At 52.3% G+C, this 16995-nt stretch overlaps 1 protein-coding gene across 2 annotated transcripts; it reads left to right on the top strand.

Annotated features, from left to right (window-relative positions):
• Window positions 1–8352: 8352 nt before the first annotated feature.
• NKX3-2 (NK3 homeobox 2) lies at window positions 8353–16745 on the top strand. Of its 2 annotated transcripts, XM_083572070.1 has the most exons (3): window positions 8353–11036; window positions 15601–15896; window positions 16369–16745. In XM_083572070.1, exons 1-3 carry the CDS (start codon window positions 10511–10513, stop codon window positions 16459–16461), a joined length of 915 nt encoding a protein of 304 aa, XP_083428196.1. In that variant the 5' UTR covers window positions 8353–10510; the 3' UTR covers window positions 16462–16745. The 2 variants fall into 2 exon arrangements, with proteins under 2 accessions (XP_083428196.1, XP_083428195.1); XM_083572069.1 differs by having other exon boundaries at window positions 15601–16745.
• The last annotated feature ends 250 nt before the right edge of the window (window positions 16746–16995 follow it).

Raw genomic sequence — 16995 nt, 5'->3', positions numbered from 1 at the left:
CTTTTGAGACAATGATGTCTTTAAATATAAACACAAGTGCAGAATGCTTGAGTAACAGAATCCTTATTTAATTCAGTTCTCCCAGTAATGAGACTAAATTGGTTATTTGAATCTTTTTTAAAAAGGGGGGGGAAGGCTTGTTTGCTGGTGACAAAAATTATTCTGAGACATGAGCCCCACACACTCACCCATGGGTGATATAATATGAGTCCAGGCAAGGAAAGTAGGTTGTCCTGCTTTCATCACCCTGCCAGGGTGTGGAAACTGAGTGCAGTATGTTTTACGAAGAAACCCTACAGACCGAGTTTGGGCTGCTTTTCTGAAATCAGAATGTGATGCCTCTCCTCTGCAGCGTGTCGCTTTTCTCTCTGACCAGTCTCTCTCCTCCTCCTCCTCCTCCTCCTCCTCCCTGCCCCCCTTTCCCCTTCTTGGACTCTTCCCTCTGTCTGTCATTTCCCTCTGGAAAGCTCCCTTCTGCTGAGTCCCATATTTCATTTCCTGGCAGCCTCCACTGCCCTGCTACACCCTCTCTTAGCTTGCTGCTAAGTTCTCCTCCCCAGTCCTCCTCGGCTTTCCTGGGCCCTTGCCTGCTCTCTCTCTCTCCCTCCCTCCTCACCTAGGCCTTTCTGCATTCCCTGCCCTGGCAGCATGGCCAATGGCTACTGCCAACTAGAAGAGACAAAACTGTATGGACTCGTCTGACACAAAGCATGGTAGCTTCATATGAAACATAGAAAACACACTCAGAATATGAAGGTGTTGAAAACCACCACGATGCAGATGATTCACCTCTGGGAAATGCATCTTTCTGACAATGATGATGTGTGCTCCACTTCTAATCCAAATGGCCATCTATAGGCAACTTCCTTTAATCAGATTTCAGTTGAAGAGAATGGAAGGAGAGAGGGAGCTGAAAAAGAAGAGTGTTAAAGCGGATTTACAGGGCTGGCTGGCTGGAATATATTTCAGTATCCTAAGTGCCAGAACCCAATCTTTAGCTCCAGATATGAGGTTACAAAAATGTCTTTTATTTTGCTTCCCAGCAGCTGTGGCTTTAAGCTTTTAAAGATGACAAAACAGTTTTATCCAGCACAGTCAGCAAAATTCAGACATTTATTTCCCTGAGGTTGTAAACCTCTATAAAGAATGTTTGTATTTGAGTCCCCAGCTCTTAAATGAACAAGGATCTTTTCCCTAAAAAAATAAGGAAAATAAGAAGAGAAAGATTGAAATCCTGATATTCTAACCATTCGAAGACAGGGAACAATCCAGTACTTTCAAGTGCCATTAGTGTCAGTGGGAGAAAATTAAGGATTCTCTCTATGGCTTCTGCATGGTAAGAGCTCTGACTCTGGACAGCTGAGATCCATGGCTGATTCAGTCATTTCTGTCTTTCTTAAAATAAGGGATTTATGGGTGGTCAGTATTTAGATCAGTTGAGCCACAATGGAACCACTCTCGTCCTGTTTTATGCAGATATTCCATCAGTTCTTCTTTGGACTGTCATATTACACACCAGCAGTCATTCTACTCTAGTAGGCTGGCTACCTGAGATGCTTGTTTTATAACCCACCCTTTATTGAATATTTCAGTCCCAGAGTGTTTCCCTTCCATCTGGACTGTTATAAGAAATGTAGCTGTAACTATGAAATGGGTGCTTTTTCTCTCACTCCATCTCTTCTACCTTTTGTCTTGCATATTTCAGACTGTAAACCTGAAAGTAGAGACTTTTTAAATTGAGCCACTCTGCTTGCTTTCTCACCTGTAGAGTAGGGTAAAAATCATTTAAATTACAGCTTTCTGGGAGATGGTGTTCCTAGAAATTAATTTAACAACAAAACAAGCATTGATATTGTTCCCTTCACTAGCGTTACTGGGGATATTAGATGGGCCAAATGGAGGCAGATTGGATAGAGAATTGATTCTATATCTGTTGTTAGCTGCCAGGATGGTTCTATTAAGAAAAGTGAAATATTTAGAGGAGTTAAATAAGCATTTATGGTGCAGTCAAATCAAATCCATAGTGATTGCTGAAAAATTAAGGTATAGTAGAAGATGAACAAACAAATAGTTATTGAATTATGGTATAAAAACGTTTGTTTGGTACATAGCAATTGCCAACAAAATAACTCACAACCTCTGAGTCATAAAGGGAAAGAACCTGTGGAACATTTTTATGCAATCTTTCGGGACTTTTATGTTTCAGATCCCCTTACCCACACCAGCAAAGGACATTTAGATGTCCTGAGCTACAGGACATCTCAACTATCTGAATATGAATGAACAATATGGATTCCTCAAAATTGACTTTCCATCTTTGAATGTCAGATTTTTTTTCCTTTTGTAATTTATTATTGTTATTTGTAAAATATAAATGATGGTGTTCATTTTGGGGGGAAACAATGATAATGAATAAATATTCATTTTCATATATGTACCAATGATGTGTTCTTTATATAAACGAGGACAACAATGTTCAAATGCCTCCATTGAAATATGCCACTACTTGGAAACATTAGTTACTCTTCAGCTTCCATATCGTAAGGCCCAGAGGCCAGCATCCTGGTACTTAAAAATAAAACAAATCTTTATGGAGGACCAAACAGTACCTCCATCTTCCACTGGAGTCAGTTTAAATTTGTTGGTCCCTGTCCATCCAGTTAATGACTCCAGGTACCTGCTCAGAACACAGCCTTGATGGATTTATAAAGCATTTCAATGGCAAGCGGGCTGCTGTGCAGGGGACATTACCAGCCCTGTGCTCAGCATTTTAGGAAGCAAGGAGCAGGTGTGCACCACACAATTTTGAACCTCACGTCAACTGATGGGCAGATGAACATGGTTTGAACTGGGGTGAAATTGGACCCATTGATGAGCCTGCAGACCAAAGGTTCCTGACCCGACACAAATGTTAAAAAGCATGAAGGATAATGGATACAACTGAAGCGTGTAGAACATCATAGCACAGTGTTGAAAATCTCCAGCACCATGGAAGCAATCTGCCAGTTTAGAGTGGAACCGCTGAGCTATACAGCCTGTCCCATTCCCTCCAGGCAACCCACAAGGACTGCTGCTATTTAACCCAGAGTCCAGGTCAGAGCAGATGTGATTTCTAGAAAAATGCTCTGCAAGCAAGTCACAGCAGGCTGCCAAGGGTTCTAGACCACACTCCAAGAGCTCTAAATATAGGAGACTTCTCACTACCCAGGAAAGCTCTACTTGGCAGCACAGAGCAGACACAGGAGGGGTGGTGATGTATTTCTTTTTGGCTAACAGTTCCCAGAGCAGTAGCTGTGTTAGTCTGTTGCAGCAAAAACAACAAAAGGTGTCATGGCGCTTTAAATACCAATTTCATTATTTGCATCTTATAAAGTGTATGCTTGTCCACATAAATTGCCATAACAAAATGTGTTATTTTTTTTTTAAAAAAAAAATCTGGTAGTCTCTGAGGTACCATAAGCCTTTATTGGCATTCTTTTTTGCCGTCGTCATCATCATGACAAGATTGGCCTTGCCTTCAAGGGGATTTTGCCCATGTTCAGTCAGACTTGTATTGAGGTCTTCCCCACAAGCAACCACAATCTACATTAAGCTGGATATTCAATTGTCCCCACAACTTCTTCATTGCTGTCAGCTCCCTGGAATACCAAAGAACTGAGCTTACTCTGGTCAGCAATAGAGAATGTGCAAGAAGGTTGTGTTGACAAATATGCAGCTGTATTTAAATCTAATTGATAAATTAACCTGTTTCAGGGCAGATGATTAAGCAACTGACATTGTCCAATCAGTCCAATAAGTTATTTAAAAATCCAACTAATAAGTGCACAATCCAGCTAAATTTAAGAACTTCTAAATCACATTGATTTCCTCAGGAGACTGAAGTTGTGACTCTTAACTGAGAGTAAGCGTCACTGGGACAGACACTGATAGGATTCGGCTACTAAGCAGCCAGTTGAACGAAAAAGAACATTGAACTTTCCCAGTCCTTTATTTAATAGCTAAAATGCTGTTGAAATAGAAATTATCAGCTGCAAGGTAATATCCCATCTTAGTGGTGCAGCAATAAAACTGCTAGCATGTTTTGTAAAAGCTAAGTAGGGTCAAATTGCGTGGGGTGCCGTGTGTTGAGATTTCCGCATTGCAGAAGGTTGGACTAGATGACCCTTGGGGTCCTTTCAAATTCTACAGTTCTGTGATTCTACAGTGGTACCTCGGGTTAAGTACTTAATTCGTTCTGGAGGTCCGTTCTTAACCTGAAACTGTTCTTAACCTGAAGCACCACTTTAGCTAATGGGGCCTCCTGCTGCCGCTGTGCTGCCGCTGCACGATTTCTGTTCTCATCCTGAAGCAAAGTTCTTAACCCGAGGTACTATTTCTGGGTTAGCGGAGTCTGTAACTTGAAGCGTATGTAACCTGAAGCGTATGTAACCCGAGGTACCACTGTATTATCATTTGCCCCACTCCGCTTCAGAAGGCAGTGATAGCCATATGCCTCTAGGTGGCGCACAATATCTATTTGTGTCTATGTATTGGGGATGGGCTGTTTTTTCCCAAATACACTCATTGGGTACTGAGTGTTTCGGCTGTCTGCTCGGATTAAAAAGGTTGATCTTCCGAAACAAGTTGAGTTATATGCGCGGTTGAAAATTTCCCCGTGAAGCCGAGAAATACAGACCCTGCAAGTGTCTCTATTTTCCAGGGGCGTCCCTGATTTCCCGGTTTCTGTTCTGATTCTGGAATGTCCCGCTTTTCCTTAGGACATCCCTATTTTCATTTGAGAAATGTTGGAGGGTATGGAGTTATCCGACCCTGGATCCGTCTGAAGGCAATTCTGTAAAGGTTTTTTAATGTGTAATGTTTTGTTGTGTTTTCATATGTGTTGGAAGCTGCCCAGAGTGGCTGGTGCAACCCAGTAAGATGCGTAGGGTATAAATACTAAAATTATCATTTTGGAATGGGACGTCCCTATTTTCATCGGGGAAACTTTGGAGGATATGGAAATATATGAGGACGGACATAGATCAAGTGCTTCCTTACTTGCATGGGAAGCAATTCATGCGCTTCACATCCCACCTCAGCATGAGCATAGCCAGAATTTTTCTTGGGGGTGGGCAGAACTTCAGTTAGCTATGTGTTTTTGATTGACGGGGGGTTTGCAGCGACCCCTCCCCGCCTCCCCTTAGCTACGCCCAGGCACTTCAGCGCCTTCCGCCTGCCAGCCCTGCAGTTAGCGACCAGTGACCCGGAGGTGGGGAGACAGAGCTACCTTTTCACTCTACCTGCCGACTCAGATAGCAAGGACTATTTTAACCCACGTCTCATCCCTTTCAGCCGGGCCCTCATCCATGCCAGCACCGTACCTAAACCACCAGGTGACTGTGCCAGAAGAACCCTCCCGCTTTAGATCTTCACAAAAAAGGAGAGGGGGAAATCTGATGGGAGATTTCCCCTCTCCCTTCAAGTCTACCTTGTGCAGCTGGATCCTTCCTATGCACCTTTACGCAGGAGTAAATCTCTCTGAAGTCAATGGGAGTCTCCAATGAAAAAAGCGCGAGTAGAGCGCAGCCTTAAATGCTCACGGGCACATGTCTCTGCGTCTCCCTTGCCAGGTGAGCATCCCTGGCTCAAAGAAAGAGGGGGCGGGTTGGAGGCGGACACCCAGGTCGGATCTAGCTTCCTCTTCCGTCCTCTAGCTATGAATTAGCATCTCGATAAGAGCCCAGTCCGAAGTCATGCTGGAGCAGCCAAATCCACAAGGTCAAAAACGGATACACCTCTGTGCGTCTTACGGGAAGTCAGACCACTGGTCCATTTAGTTCAGTATTGTCTACACAAACCAGGTGTGGGGAACACTTTGGGCCGCCTGACGTTGCTGGACTACAACTCCTATCATCTGTGACCATTGGCCATGCTTGCTTGAGGCTGATGGGAGTTGGAGTCCGGCAACAGATGACCGGCACAAGTCTACAAGAACTAGCAGCGGCTCTTTGGGGCTCCAGGAGTCTTCCCCAACCCTGGAGGTGCTGGGGGTTGGGTTTGGTGGGACCTGCTCTACCGCTGAGCTGTGGAAGAAAGGCATCGCTGGAACCGCCTGCTCCTGTTCCCGGGAGGCGCTTTCTCCTTGCATTTAGCGAGTGTAATTTTGACATCAAAATTTTGGACACGCCAAAACTAAAGCCTTGCGGATGGTGTTGGTTGCAAGGATAGAGCCGAGTAGGCGTTTAAGGTTGCAACGATGAAGGCTTGCTAAGGAGGAAGGATGATTCTGGGTCACCAAACATTGGGAATCAGGAGTAGCCCTTGTTCTATTTGTTCTAGATCAGGCATCCCCCAAACTTGGCCCTCCAGATGTTTTGGGATTACAATTCCCACCATCCCTGACCACTGGTCCTGTTAGCTAGGAATGATGGGAGTTGTAGTCCCAAAGTATCTGGAGGGCCAAGTTTGGGGGTGCCTGTTCTAGATGTTGTATTTGATGAACCCAGCCCTGGGATCACGTGTGTTATGAAGGGCGGGCTAGAAATTTGTTTATATATACCCCGCTTGATTGATTGGTTTTTTTTAAAAAAACCTCTTAAAGCGGTTTACAAAAACGAAGGAAATCCATCCTGTTGCATTTCTTATATGGCTTTCTTTCGAATACAGGTGAGCGTCTTCCCCCATTGAAATCAATGGGGATCCAGACGTGTTTGGCTCGCGTGTCTTTTTAGGCGAGTCTGGGTTGCCTAAATTCTGGACTGTCGCGGGGGCGACCTTGGGGTGGGCCCTCTCCGCGGGGCAGGCCTTGATCTTCCTTCTCCCGCCCGACTTGGCCAACAAAGGTGACCCGATCCGAGGCACATTTTTCTCGGGAGCAAGTCCCCGCGTGCCCAGTGCCACGAAGCTTGGGGCGAGGCCTCTTCCTCCGCCGGATCTGCCCCGATGCCCCGCACTCTTCCCCCTCGTTCTTAGGCTGCTGGCAGGGAATGGCGGAGACGGGCGACTGGTCTGGTCATAAGAGAACATGACCTGCTTCCCACAGCCAGGATCCAGGCGCCTCCGGGGAGCCCGCCGGCCGGACACGAGAGCCCTGCGGCCCCTTCGCACGCTTTTCCTCAGCGACTGGCCTCGGGACTCAAAGCCAGTGGCGTAGCGTGGGGGGTGCAGGGGGGGCGGGCCGCACCGGGCGCAACATCTGGGGTTAGGGCAAATCCATGGGTTAGGGGGCGCAAATCCACGGGTTAGGGGGCGCAAATTACTTGCCTTGCCCCGGGTGCTGACAACCCACGCTACGCCACTGCTCAAAGCCGGCCCTTTTCCCTTTCGCAAGGGCCCGAGTTCCCAGAGAGCGCTTCCTTTCTCCTGCCCTAAATCTCCCCGCATGATCCAGCTTCACTGGGCGATCGAGGAGGATCCACTGGCGGCGACGGGAAGCTCCCCGCCCACCCACTCGCTCTTTACCCCTCTATCGCGCGGCGGCGCCTCGCGCGCCTTTTCCACTAAAGAAACCACCAAAAGAAGCCCCTTCTCCTGTCAGGGCTGCGCCTCTCGGTCTTTGGGGCTGCCCTTTCGGGAACCTTTTCCTGCCCTGCAAGAGCCTTTCTGAGGCGACCATGCCCAGCGCGAGAGAGGAGACCGAGCCGCCGCTTCGCCCGGGGGCCTGAGGCGGCCTCTTGGCCGTTTCCGTTCTCTTTCCTGAGGCGGGCGGGCTCCGTCTCTTTCGGGGCCTGCGCCTCACCTCAGAGACCCCTTCCCTGGTCAAGTCAAGGCCGGCTGAGGCGGAGCAGGCGAGGGCGGGATGGCTCGGCCATCTCTTCCTCGCGGGTTTCGGTCGGGCCTTTGGGGCCAACTTCATGCTCATCCCCACCTTGTGGAGCTCGGAGCGAAACACCCACCCACTTCTTCTGTAAAAAGCTTTGGCCGCTGTTGTCGTTCCAGCGCCCTGAATAACTGGGTGCCCTCGGCAAACGGGGCCCGGGCCTTTGGGCGAGCTCCGAAGCCGCCGAGGCCCACCGAGAGGCGGCGGGCAGAGACGAGGAGAGGAGAGGCCGCCCTGAGCCCTGAGCCGCGCCGCCTGCCAGCCAGGCTTCTCCTCGCGGCCTGCGGGGCTTCCAGCGACTCTCCCGCCTTTCCCGGCAGGCCGCGGCGACCTTCAAGCCACGCTTCGCTCTGCGGGGAAAGGGCGCGAGGGAAGCTGGGCCTGGGGCTCCGCTGCCCGCCTGGCGCTCGCCTGCCCTTTCCTCGGGGCTGGGCTGCCCGGGCCGCCTCTTCGCTCCCCGGGACCTTGGCCTCGCCCGGGGTCCCGCCTGCAGCTCCCTCTTGAGCGGGAAGGAAAAGGCGCCTGGCGCCTCGCCTCTTGGAGGCCTTTCGAGGGCTCAGGACAGGCCACGAGGCCCGAAGGACGGCTCTGGAGTGGATCGCCTAAGATCCAAGATGGACGCGGGGCGGGTGAAGCAGTTCGGTTTTACCCGCCCCTGGTTGGAGTTGCTCCCATTTGTGCGTATTTACACCCCTCGCCCAGCAGGATAATGATCGCCTGCTCCCTGCCCTCCTTTAGATGGAGCCCCCGAATAGCATTTGTTTTTGCTGCTGCTCGCACACACCAAGGTCAAGCTGACCCCCAACTTTCCTTAGGCGTGCAGCATTTTGAAACACCACAAAAGTCGCATCCCTGTCGCCCCTACTTTTTGTATTCTCCACACACACACACACCCCGCAGGCTTTTATCGATTGCGCCTTCTTCCCCAGGGCCTCTTCCACCTCGGGTCTGTTTCCTGCACGTACACGCAGAGACCTCGCGAAAATGATTTTCCTTTGCAGATCTGTTTGCATGCAACAAGCGCCGGAGAATGGTTGCACATTTTGGGAAATGTTGGGCAGCTGAAGCAAGCGAAACCAGCATTTCCCCCGGGACCAGATCACTTTATTTCAACGCCTGGCTTTCTCGTAACGTGTACCCGACACACTTGGAAAGTTCTCTGAGAGTCGTCAAGCTGCCCCGGGTTGCGAATGGGAAACAGAAGAGCTGCGTCTCCAGGGAATGTAAAGAAGGAAAGCCATCGCCATACGTGCTACATTAAGAATTACTGTTTTTTAATTGGTATACAAGCTCTTATTACGAAAATTCAGGTTCTGACTACTTTAGGGCACAATGCTGCCAGAGTCGAGCTCAAAGTTGAGTCCCGTTGGTTTCAGCCTGAGAAGTTGCTCTTAATTTCCCCCATTGGAATCCGGATCACGCTCTAACTTTGTTGGCCTTTAAGGTACCGCAGGACTCTGGAGTTTTCATCGGCTTGCAGAAGACGCTTTCCATGCTTCCAGGAAGAAGGAAGAGCGAGATTTGTTGCTTCTCTATTGGCCTTGCCATGAATTATCAATAATCAAAGACTCTCTTTGATTACTAATGATGTGTCGGGTTAATCATCTCTATAGTAATTTTTTTCTTTCACTGTGCTAGCAGGGGCTTCTGATGCAACGAATGAATACCATGCTGGAAGGATCTATCTAGCATCTATCCAGGATGGGGGAAATAACTGTCGCAAAACTGGTTAAAAATAACTCATCTTTGATATAACATCATCGCCACGACAAAACTGACCTCATCTGATAAAATTGCCTAACAGGAAAACATTCGAAGGCCCATCATCTTAATATCGAAGCACCTAACTGCATATCCGAGGAGGGATTATACAGAAATACATTAAATCGACCATTTGAAAACTACACAGGGAGAGAAAATGTTTGCAACCTAGAAAAAATGTTGCACTCGACTGGAGGGGGAAATTAAACGGTTTCCATTCGTTTTCCCATGTTCGAGGCAGATCTCGCCCCCTCCCCACCCGCCCCCCGCGCGCGATTGGTTCGTTTTGCAAAAGACGTTTCCCTCGGTGGAGTTTGACAGCCGGGTCCCTTCGCCGCTTACTCAGAAGTATGTCTCACTGAAGTTCAGCGAGTACAGGATCGTGAGCACAGCGAGCTGCAGTTAGTAGTTTTCTCGCGGAGCGAAGGGCAGCGAAGCCAGCGCGCGGTGGCTCGGCTGGGAAAGGGTTAACGGGCAGCGCTGGTCCGGGACCCCCAACTCGCGCCCAGATCGCTTTGCCTGGAAAAAATTAACAACTTCTTCGGGCTGCCGTGAGAGCCAATCAGGCGACTCCCGGGGCAGAGCCCTGCCCAATGGGAAAGGCCGGCCCGGGAGCTGTCACTCACGGGAGAGGAATGACAGCTGGGCTCGCATGAAAAAGGCCGAGGAGGGGAGAGGAAAGAAACAGAGGTGGAGGGGGAACGACGGGGAGGGCCTGCCGAGGGGGGACCGGAGCTGGAGGAGCCGCGCCGAGCGGGCGCGAGCACACCAGGCGGACCCGACGCCTGCCGCGCTCTTTATGGGAAGACTGCGCAGGACGCCCCGGGGCCCCGACGGCGCCGCTGCTGCTGCTGCAGCCCGAGGAGAGGCGATGCGCCGGGCGAGCTGAAGGGAGGCTTCCCGCTGGAGAAGGCGCCCTAGGAGCGGGCGAGGGGCGGGGGCCGGAGACCGATGGCGGTGCGCAGCAGCAGCACCCCTGCCCCGACGCCCTTCTCCATCCAGGCCATCCTCAACAAAAAGGAAGAGCGGAGTGCGCGAGGCTTCCTGCAAGGCCGACTGCAGCCGCCGCCGCCCGCAGGGGGCGCCTCCGCCAGCCCCGACGTGGCGCCCGCCTGCTGCTGGAGGCTCTTCGGCGACGAAGCCGCGGCGCTGGCCGCGGCGCTGCAGCAGCACCAGCCTGCCTCCGCCTTGGCCCCCGCGGCTTCCAGGGCTCCCGGACCTGCCGTCTGGGACTCCGACTCGGTCCTGAGCGAGGAACCAGAGGGCGACAAGGAGGAGGACGACGACGACGAAGAGGACGACGACGAGGACGGCAGCAAATCGCCCGCGGCCTCCCGGAGGCCACGAGAAGGGCAGTCCTCTGGTTCCGGCGCCCGATCGCTGTCGGAGGGCTCGGGCAGGGAGCCGCCGGGACAGGAGCTCCAGGAACGGTCCCCGGAGGGTCTCAGCGACATTGAGCTCTCAGCCCGAATCTCAGGTACGCAGAGATTACGCGGGAGTCCCTGGGTGGAGTTTGCGCTTTTGAAATCCGGATTAAAATGGCCAACCCAAGGCGCTTTGCTCGCAGGAGCTGATTCCCGGAAATGCCAGTTCCGCGGCACCTATTAAGCACGAATTGGAATGGCAGGGCAGGGGGGGGGGTGAGAATATCCACCCTAAATCATCGCGTGTTAACACAGAGAAACACGCACCCTCCGTGTGCCAAAGGAACGAATCTGCCCCACAGATCTGGAGACGCCAGTTAGCCTGTTAGGGCCGCTTTAGAGTTCCACTTTGAGCGGCCTTTCAGAAGATCCCTGCCCTAGGAAACATGCTGTAGGGGGAACGATCCAACTACTATTTTAACGCTGCAGTCCTTTGCACACTTACACCTAGATCTAAGGCCCACTGCAGTGCACTTAGACTTGGTCCCGAACACACGCGCTTAAGAGTGCGCTGTTAATCCGAATGGAGACGGATGGGATGGAGAATTTAGCACTACTGACTGCGTCTCGCTCTCTCCTGCTGCTCATGGTTGGACAAACTCGGGCTGAGGCCACAGAATTCTGGACCCTTCCAGCTTGCGGCCCAGGGAGTCATGTTTTTTTACTGCTTTCTCCATAAAAAGCGCCGTGCATGTCCTCAATAGGCGAGTAGAAGTTTTTACTGTAGCTCTCGTCCCGAAGGCTTAAGTGTATTTTTCGATTGCCTTTGTTTAAATAGCGCATCTCAACGTTACAAGCAGAGTCTATTGATGTTCAAGGCCACAACCCCCCTCCGCCCAAAGGAGAAAGAACTCTTTAAAAATATTAATTAAATGGATCATGATCTTCAGGTCTCGCACCTTGCTACATTTTAAATGGAACCTTTCAGCGCCTTGGTTATTCAAAGCTTAGGGCCCATGTAAAGCGAGTTGCTTTTAAAACACTGGAGCATAAAGTTGCAGCTTATTTATTTTCGTTTTTTGCTTTGTCCGTGTCTCTTGCAGTCCTGCAAACACACGCGCACACACCAGCCTCGGAGTAATCTCCACTAGAATTATGGTGATGCGGACCCTTATAATCCCATCTTCCCGAACTCCATTCCCAACTTTATTATATAGAAATCTGTTTCTTTTTAATCCATAGTATTTCACTTAATCCGTCTACAGCACAACCCTAGGCAGAAATCCTATACAGAAATTGCTTCCGTTCAGTTCAATGGGGTTAAGCGGGTACAGATAAGACTGCAGCATTAGGCTAGACAGTGAGTCCATCACCCGCTGTTATTCCCAGTCACGGCTCGCCCCATTCTGGAGGCCCCGGAGCTCGAGGCAGGCTGCAGGCCCTCCGTCCCAGAGAGCAACTGGCCTAGAGCCTCTTAGACTTTCGCTTGAAAACGGTGACTCTCCTCGTTTCCTCAACCCCAAGGCGGCTCCTCTGGACGCAGACTTCGGGATGCGATCCAAAGGATGCGAATTTAGTGGCAAAATCCGGGGCGGGGAGTCCCACTGCCTGGTACCCACTTACATGGCGATGCGGTTCCTCGTCCACGTGCCAGGGAGGGGCCGTGCTATAGGGCGCCTTGCCTGCGGGAAGAAGCAGGATCTTCGGGGCAGAGCCATTACCGAGAGCCGCACCCCACCCCCCAAAAAGAAGAAGTCAATTTGTTCCTTCCGGCCTACTCCGGAAACCATGCAGTTTTACTCCAGGGAGTTTCCCAGCCTTCAAGGGCGCTTGTTCGCCTGGTGGCCATTGCGGAAGAACCGAGGCTGGCAGTCCGGGCGAGGTCTGAGAGCAAAAGGACCCGCGGGAATGGACGTCCAGGAACGGAGGAGAAGCAAGTTTATTTCAGCCTCGAGGGCGGGAATAATAGCCCTAAAAACAAGAGCAGTAGCCCCGCGATCCAGCCCAAGCTGCGGGCTTTCGAGCCTAGTCAGTTCTTAAGCAGAGTTGCGCGCATACTTCAGACTTTTGCGTGGAACTCCTGCGCTTAACTTCGCCGCCTTGCCTCCCGAATTTTTGTTTTCGTTTTTTTAATGTAAGCTTTGAGGTGCAGCTTTCATAAGGCAGGATCGTGCCTCTGAATGAGGATCCATTGCCACGGGGAGAAGGGGAGGGCAGCTGCCGCCGTAGTGGGAGAGCAAGCAAGTGATACTTATTTGCGGGAGGAGGCTAAAATCCCTTTTCAGTTGCACGGTTCCAGGATTTCCAGTCACGTGAGCCGAATTAAATTTCATGTAAGGAATATTTTGGCCGGTCCGATCGACAACCTCATTAAGCCCTACGTAGTACTGAGCACGATTTTAAGATCAACGGAGCTCTAAATACTTCGGTTAATCCGTATTGAGACTCGCAAGGTCAACCAAAACAATAATTCAGCTGCAGCCATTGAAACCGCTTGTGTATTTTGCTCTCTGTCTTGGGGACGAGCCCACTAGTGCTGCTTACTCCCGTGTAAAACACAGACGCAGATCCTCCTAAATGCTTCTAGGCCCACCGCCGTTGCTTCGTTTTGGGTTTTCACGCCTGTGGCCGGATGTGGCGTGGCCTTGAGTGGGCTCGGCTCTCCGAAGCCTTTCCCTGCCTGGTTTGCCAACTGGGATCGCCTGCCGGATCACCGGGACTGGGGCTTCCCTCCTAACTCCGCGACAGTCCAGTTGCCGACTTTCCTGTGTGAGTGTCTTTCTCCGCCCTGCACTGAACTCGATGGGTGTGGGGGGTGACCTCTATTTGGCGCTGTGCTGCAGGTGGAGCCCACCCACCCCAGCCCCGTTTTGAGTGCAGGGGCGGAGGACAGGTATCTCACTGAGACTGGAATCAGGTGTCCCCTGGGAGGGATGGGCGATTTTGGTTGGGTCCCCCTCCCCAGGATTCCCGAAGGAGGCCTTCCTCCTTCCCTCCCCTCCTCCTGGCTTTGCAGGCTCGCGGTCGGTCTGCAGGAGCCTCCATCCTAACTCCAGAGGCAGCACCAGATAAAACTATGGGCGCGGCGGGGGGGGGACACAGAAGGGACAAAGTATATGTCTAGGTGTGAAGTTGCACCCCATATGTTAGGATCTCAAAGAAAAATAACTGCATCTTAATGACAAGACTCCAGCAATTGGGCGGGGGGCGAGTTCTTTTGGGGGTAGGGGGGCGGCAGGGATGCATAGCCTCTGCCCGCCAGTTCTGCCCCTTCAAACGCCGTCGTGGGTCCCTACCCTGCCTGGTTCCGAGGTCCGCCTCCTTCCTGGAGGAGCCAGGGACCCGGCCCAACTCCGTGTCAGTATTTATATCCCGCTTTTTGACGACAAAGCAAACGCGGCTTGCCAGTTTGTGGCAAAACAAATTAAAATGCCGTCCGAAGAGCGAAAAAAGGCAATCCAGCATAGACGATAATGCGCTCGACCAGAAAGCGTGTCTGAGGCGAAATAGTCTCGAGAGCCGGTTCCCAAAGCCCCTCGGCGAGGTCGTGTGCCCCTTCGAGGGCCTTGCTCGAGCCCCGTCTCTCTTCCGGCCTTCCTCCAGCCACTCTGCCGAGGGCCTCGTGACCGGCAGGCGAATCGCCTCCGACACGTTCCCGTTGTCCTCGGTGGGAAGGGAAGAGCCCCAGGCGGGTCCCTCCAGGCTTCCCCCGAAGCGCCTGGTCTGGCGGTGCTCCGCTTGGATCCTTATATAGGCTTGGGTGGTCTGTCGAAATGCCACGGGGTTTAATCCCAGGCCGAGGGAGTCTCGTATAGGGCGCTCGCCTTAGGCTCTGTTCCCAGAAAGCGGAAAGGGAGCCGCTGTCCGGAGGCCGCCGCCCGCCTGCGACAGCCTTGCGTCCAGGCGGGCTTATTTTGGAGCAAGTCTCTCGGGGTCAAGGGACGCAAGCTGTTTGAAATGGCATTTCTCCCTCTATTTACTGGGGTGCTGACAACCGACTGTGGTTTACGACGGCCGGCGGCCTTTGATCCGAATCCTGTTTCTTTCAGAGTCAAGCGTAATGTGGGATCCGAGGCGGGAAGGGTGGCCGCGAACCACAAAACACAGTCCTGAGCGTGGGGGATTCCAGGCGCGCAATGTCGCTCCGTCGGGCTCCGTCGCTCGTCCTAAGCAGATGTGCCAGCAAAGGGGCGAAGTGGAGGCTCACTTCGAGCTCACTTCGAATCAAACGCACTTTGGCTCTCCATGCTTTCTGAGTGTTTCTCAGAAGATCCTACATTTCTGGCCAACTCTGGTTCCAAACCCGTGTTACTATTGTGATTTACTCTCGAATGAGACTGGGTCACTGCGTGGGCATTTCAAAGGCACAAAGAAGAGGACTGGGTTGAGATGTGCAAGTTAAAAATGTGTGTGTGTGTTTCTGCGTGACACACATACACGAGAAATTTGATTTTCTCTGCCTCTCTCTGACAAACACACCACCCCTTTTGTGCCTCTCCAAATCCGAAACGTCGCCCCTGCGCGGGATGCTGCCAGTGGGTGCGAGCCTTTGAAAAGACGACAGTGGGATCCTCCGGTTTGAGTCGGGTGTGGGTGGCGAGGGCATTTTGGGGGGTCCCCCAGCGCCCCGCCTCTTCTGATTCTGGATTGTTTGTGCCTCCACCCTGTTTCCCTCAGATCGCAGCCATCCTGACGAGCTCGAGGAAGAGCAGAGCAACAGCAGAGGTGGCGGTAAGAGCTCCAAGGCCCCGTCGGAGGAAGACGAGGCGGCTGCGGCGGCGGCAGCAGCTGGGTCCGGCTCGGCCCCGATGGCCGCTTCGACGGCAGCTCCGAAGCCGCGAAAGAAGCGCTCCCGGGCGGCATTTTCCCACGCGCAAGTCTTCGAGCTGGAGCGACGCTTCAACCACCAGCGCTACCTGTCCGGGCCGGAGCGCGCCGACCTGGCTGCGTCGCTCAAGCTCACCGAGACGCAAGTGAAGATCTGGTTCCAGAACCGGCGCTACAAGACCAAGCGGCGCCAGCTGGCCGCGGATCTGCTGTCCTCGGCGCCGGCCGCCAAGAAAGTGGCTGTGAAGGTGCTAGTCCGTGATGACCAGAGGCAGTATCACCCGGGCGAGGTCCTCCGGCCGCCGCCCCTCCTCTCCCTCCAGCCATCCTACTATTACCCCTATTATTGCCTACCGGGCTGGGCTCTCTCGGCCTGCGCCGCGGCCGCCGGGGCCACGCAGTGACCCACGCAGTGACGGGGACTCCCTGCCCTCGATCCAGGCTGGATTAAGAGCCGTGGCTTCGGACTAAGGCAAATGGACGAGACCGGGAGGGCGGGTGGGCAGGCGGGGGACGGGGAGCAGGGGCAGAGAAGAACTGCACTCTGACCCGCTGTCTCCGAACCCCAAAGAACATCATTATTTCATCTGCCCCTCCCCATGTCTTTTGGTCTTCCAGCGAAACTCCAGTGGAGCCTCCCCGACGGGGCTGGATGAATGTAAGGCAGCCTCCGCTCCACGCTTCTCTTTCTTCGAGGCGGCAAAAGGGTGAGGTTTTGCCCAACACGCACCCCAGAACAGCGCAAATAAATCCAAACCTATTTTATGCCTGGCGCAACCCCGCCGGAAGTTCTCCGGCGCGAACTGGCCCCCTTGGGCAACGGAGGAGCCGCCGCCTGTGAGTCCCCGCTGCCCATTCACTTCCCTGGGCCTTGCGCTGGGTAACTTCCCGCTGGATCGCGCCCGGTTTCTTCGAGGCGATTATGGAGAGGATTTGGGAGAGTTGATATTTTAGCACTTTGCGGTTGTATTAAATTGTTGTTATTATGATAATTATTTTTATATTCAATGTGAATATTTTAGTCGGGCCTGCGGGGGTGGGGTGGGAACCCTCTAAAGGGAGTTTCAGTACTATTCAGTGTCTTCTCGTGTCTCTTCGCTGTCTCAGTTTCCCAGCAAACCTCGCTGTCATTCTCTCTGGTGGACGCCTGCATATTTGTGAATATTTGTTTGTTAATCCGTTCCCCTGTACCTATTCTTTTTTTAATTTATAAAGTTCAGTTTAACTCCTGACTATTGTCTCCTT

This window comes from Podarcis filfolensis (assembly GCF_964270895.1).
Source record: "Podarcis filfolensis genome assembly, chromosome: 9".
NCBI classification, from domain to species: domain Eukaryota; kingdom Metazoa; phylum Chordata; class Lepidosauria; order Squamata; family Lacertidae; genus Podarcis; species Podarcis filfolensis.
Note: the sequence above shows the minus strand (reverse complement) of the source record. Positions and strands in the feature narration are given on the sequence as shown.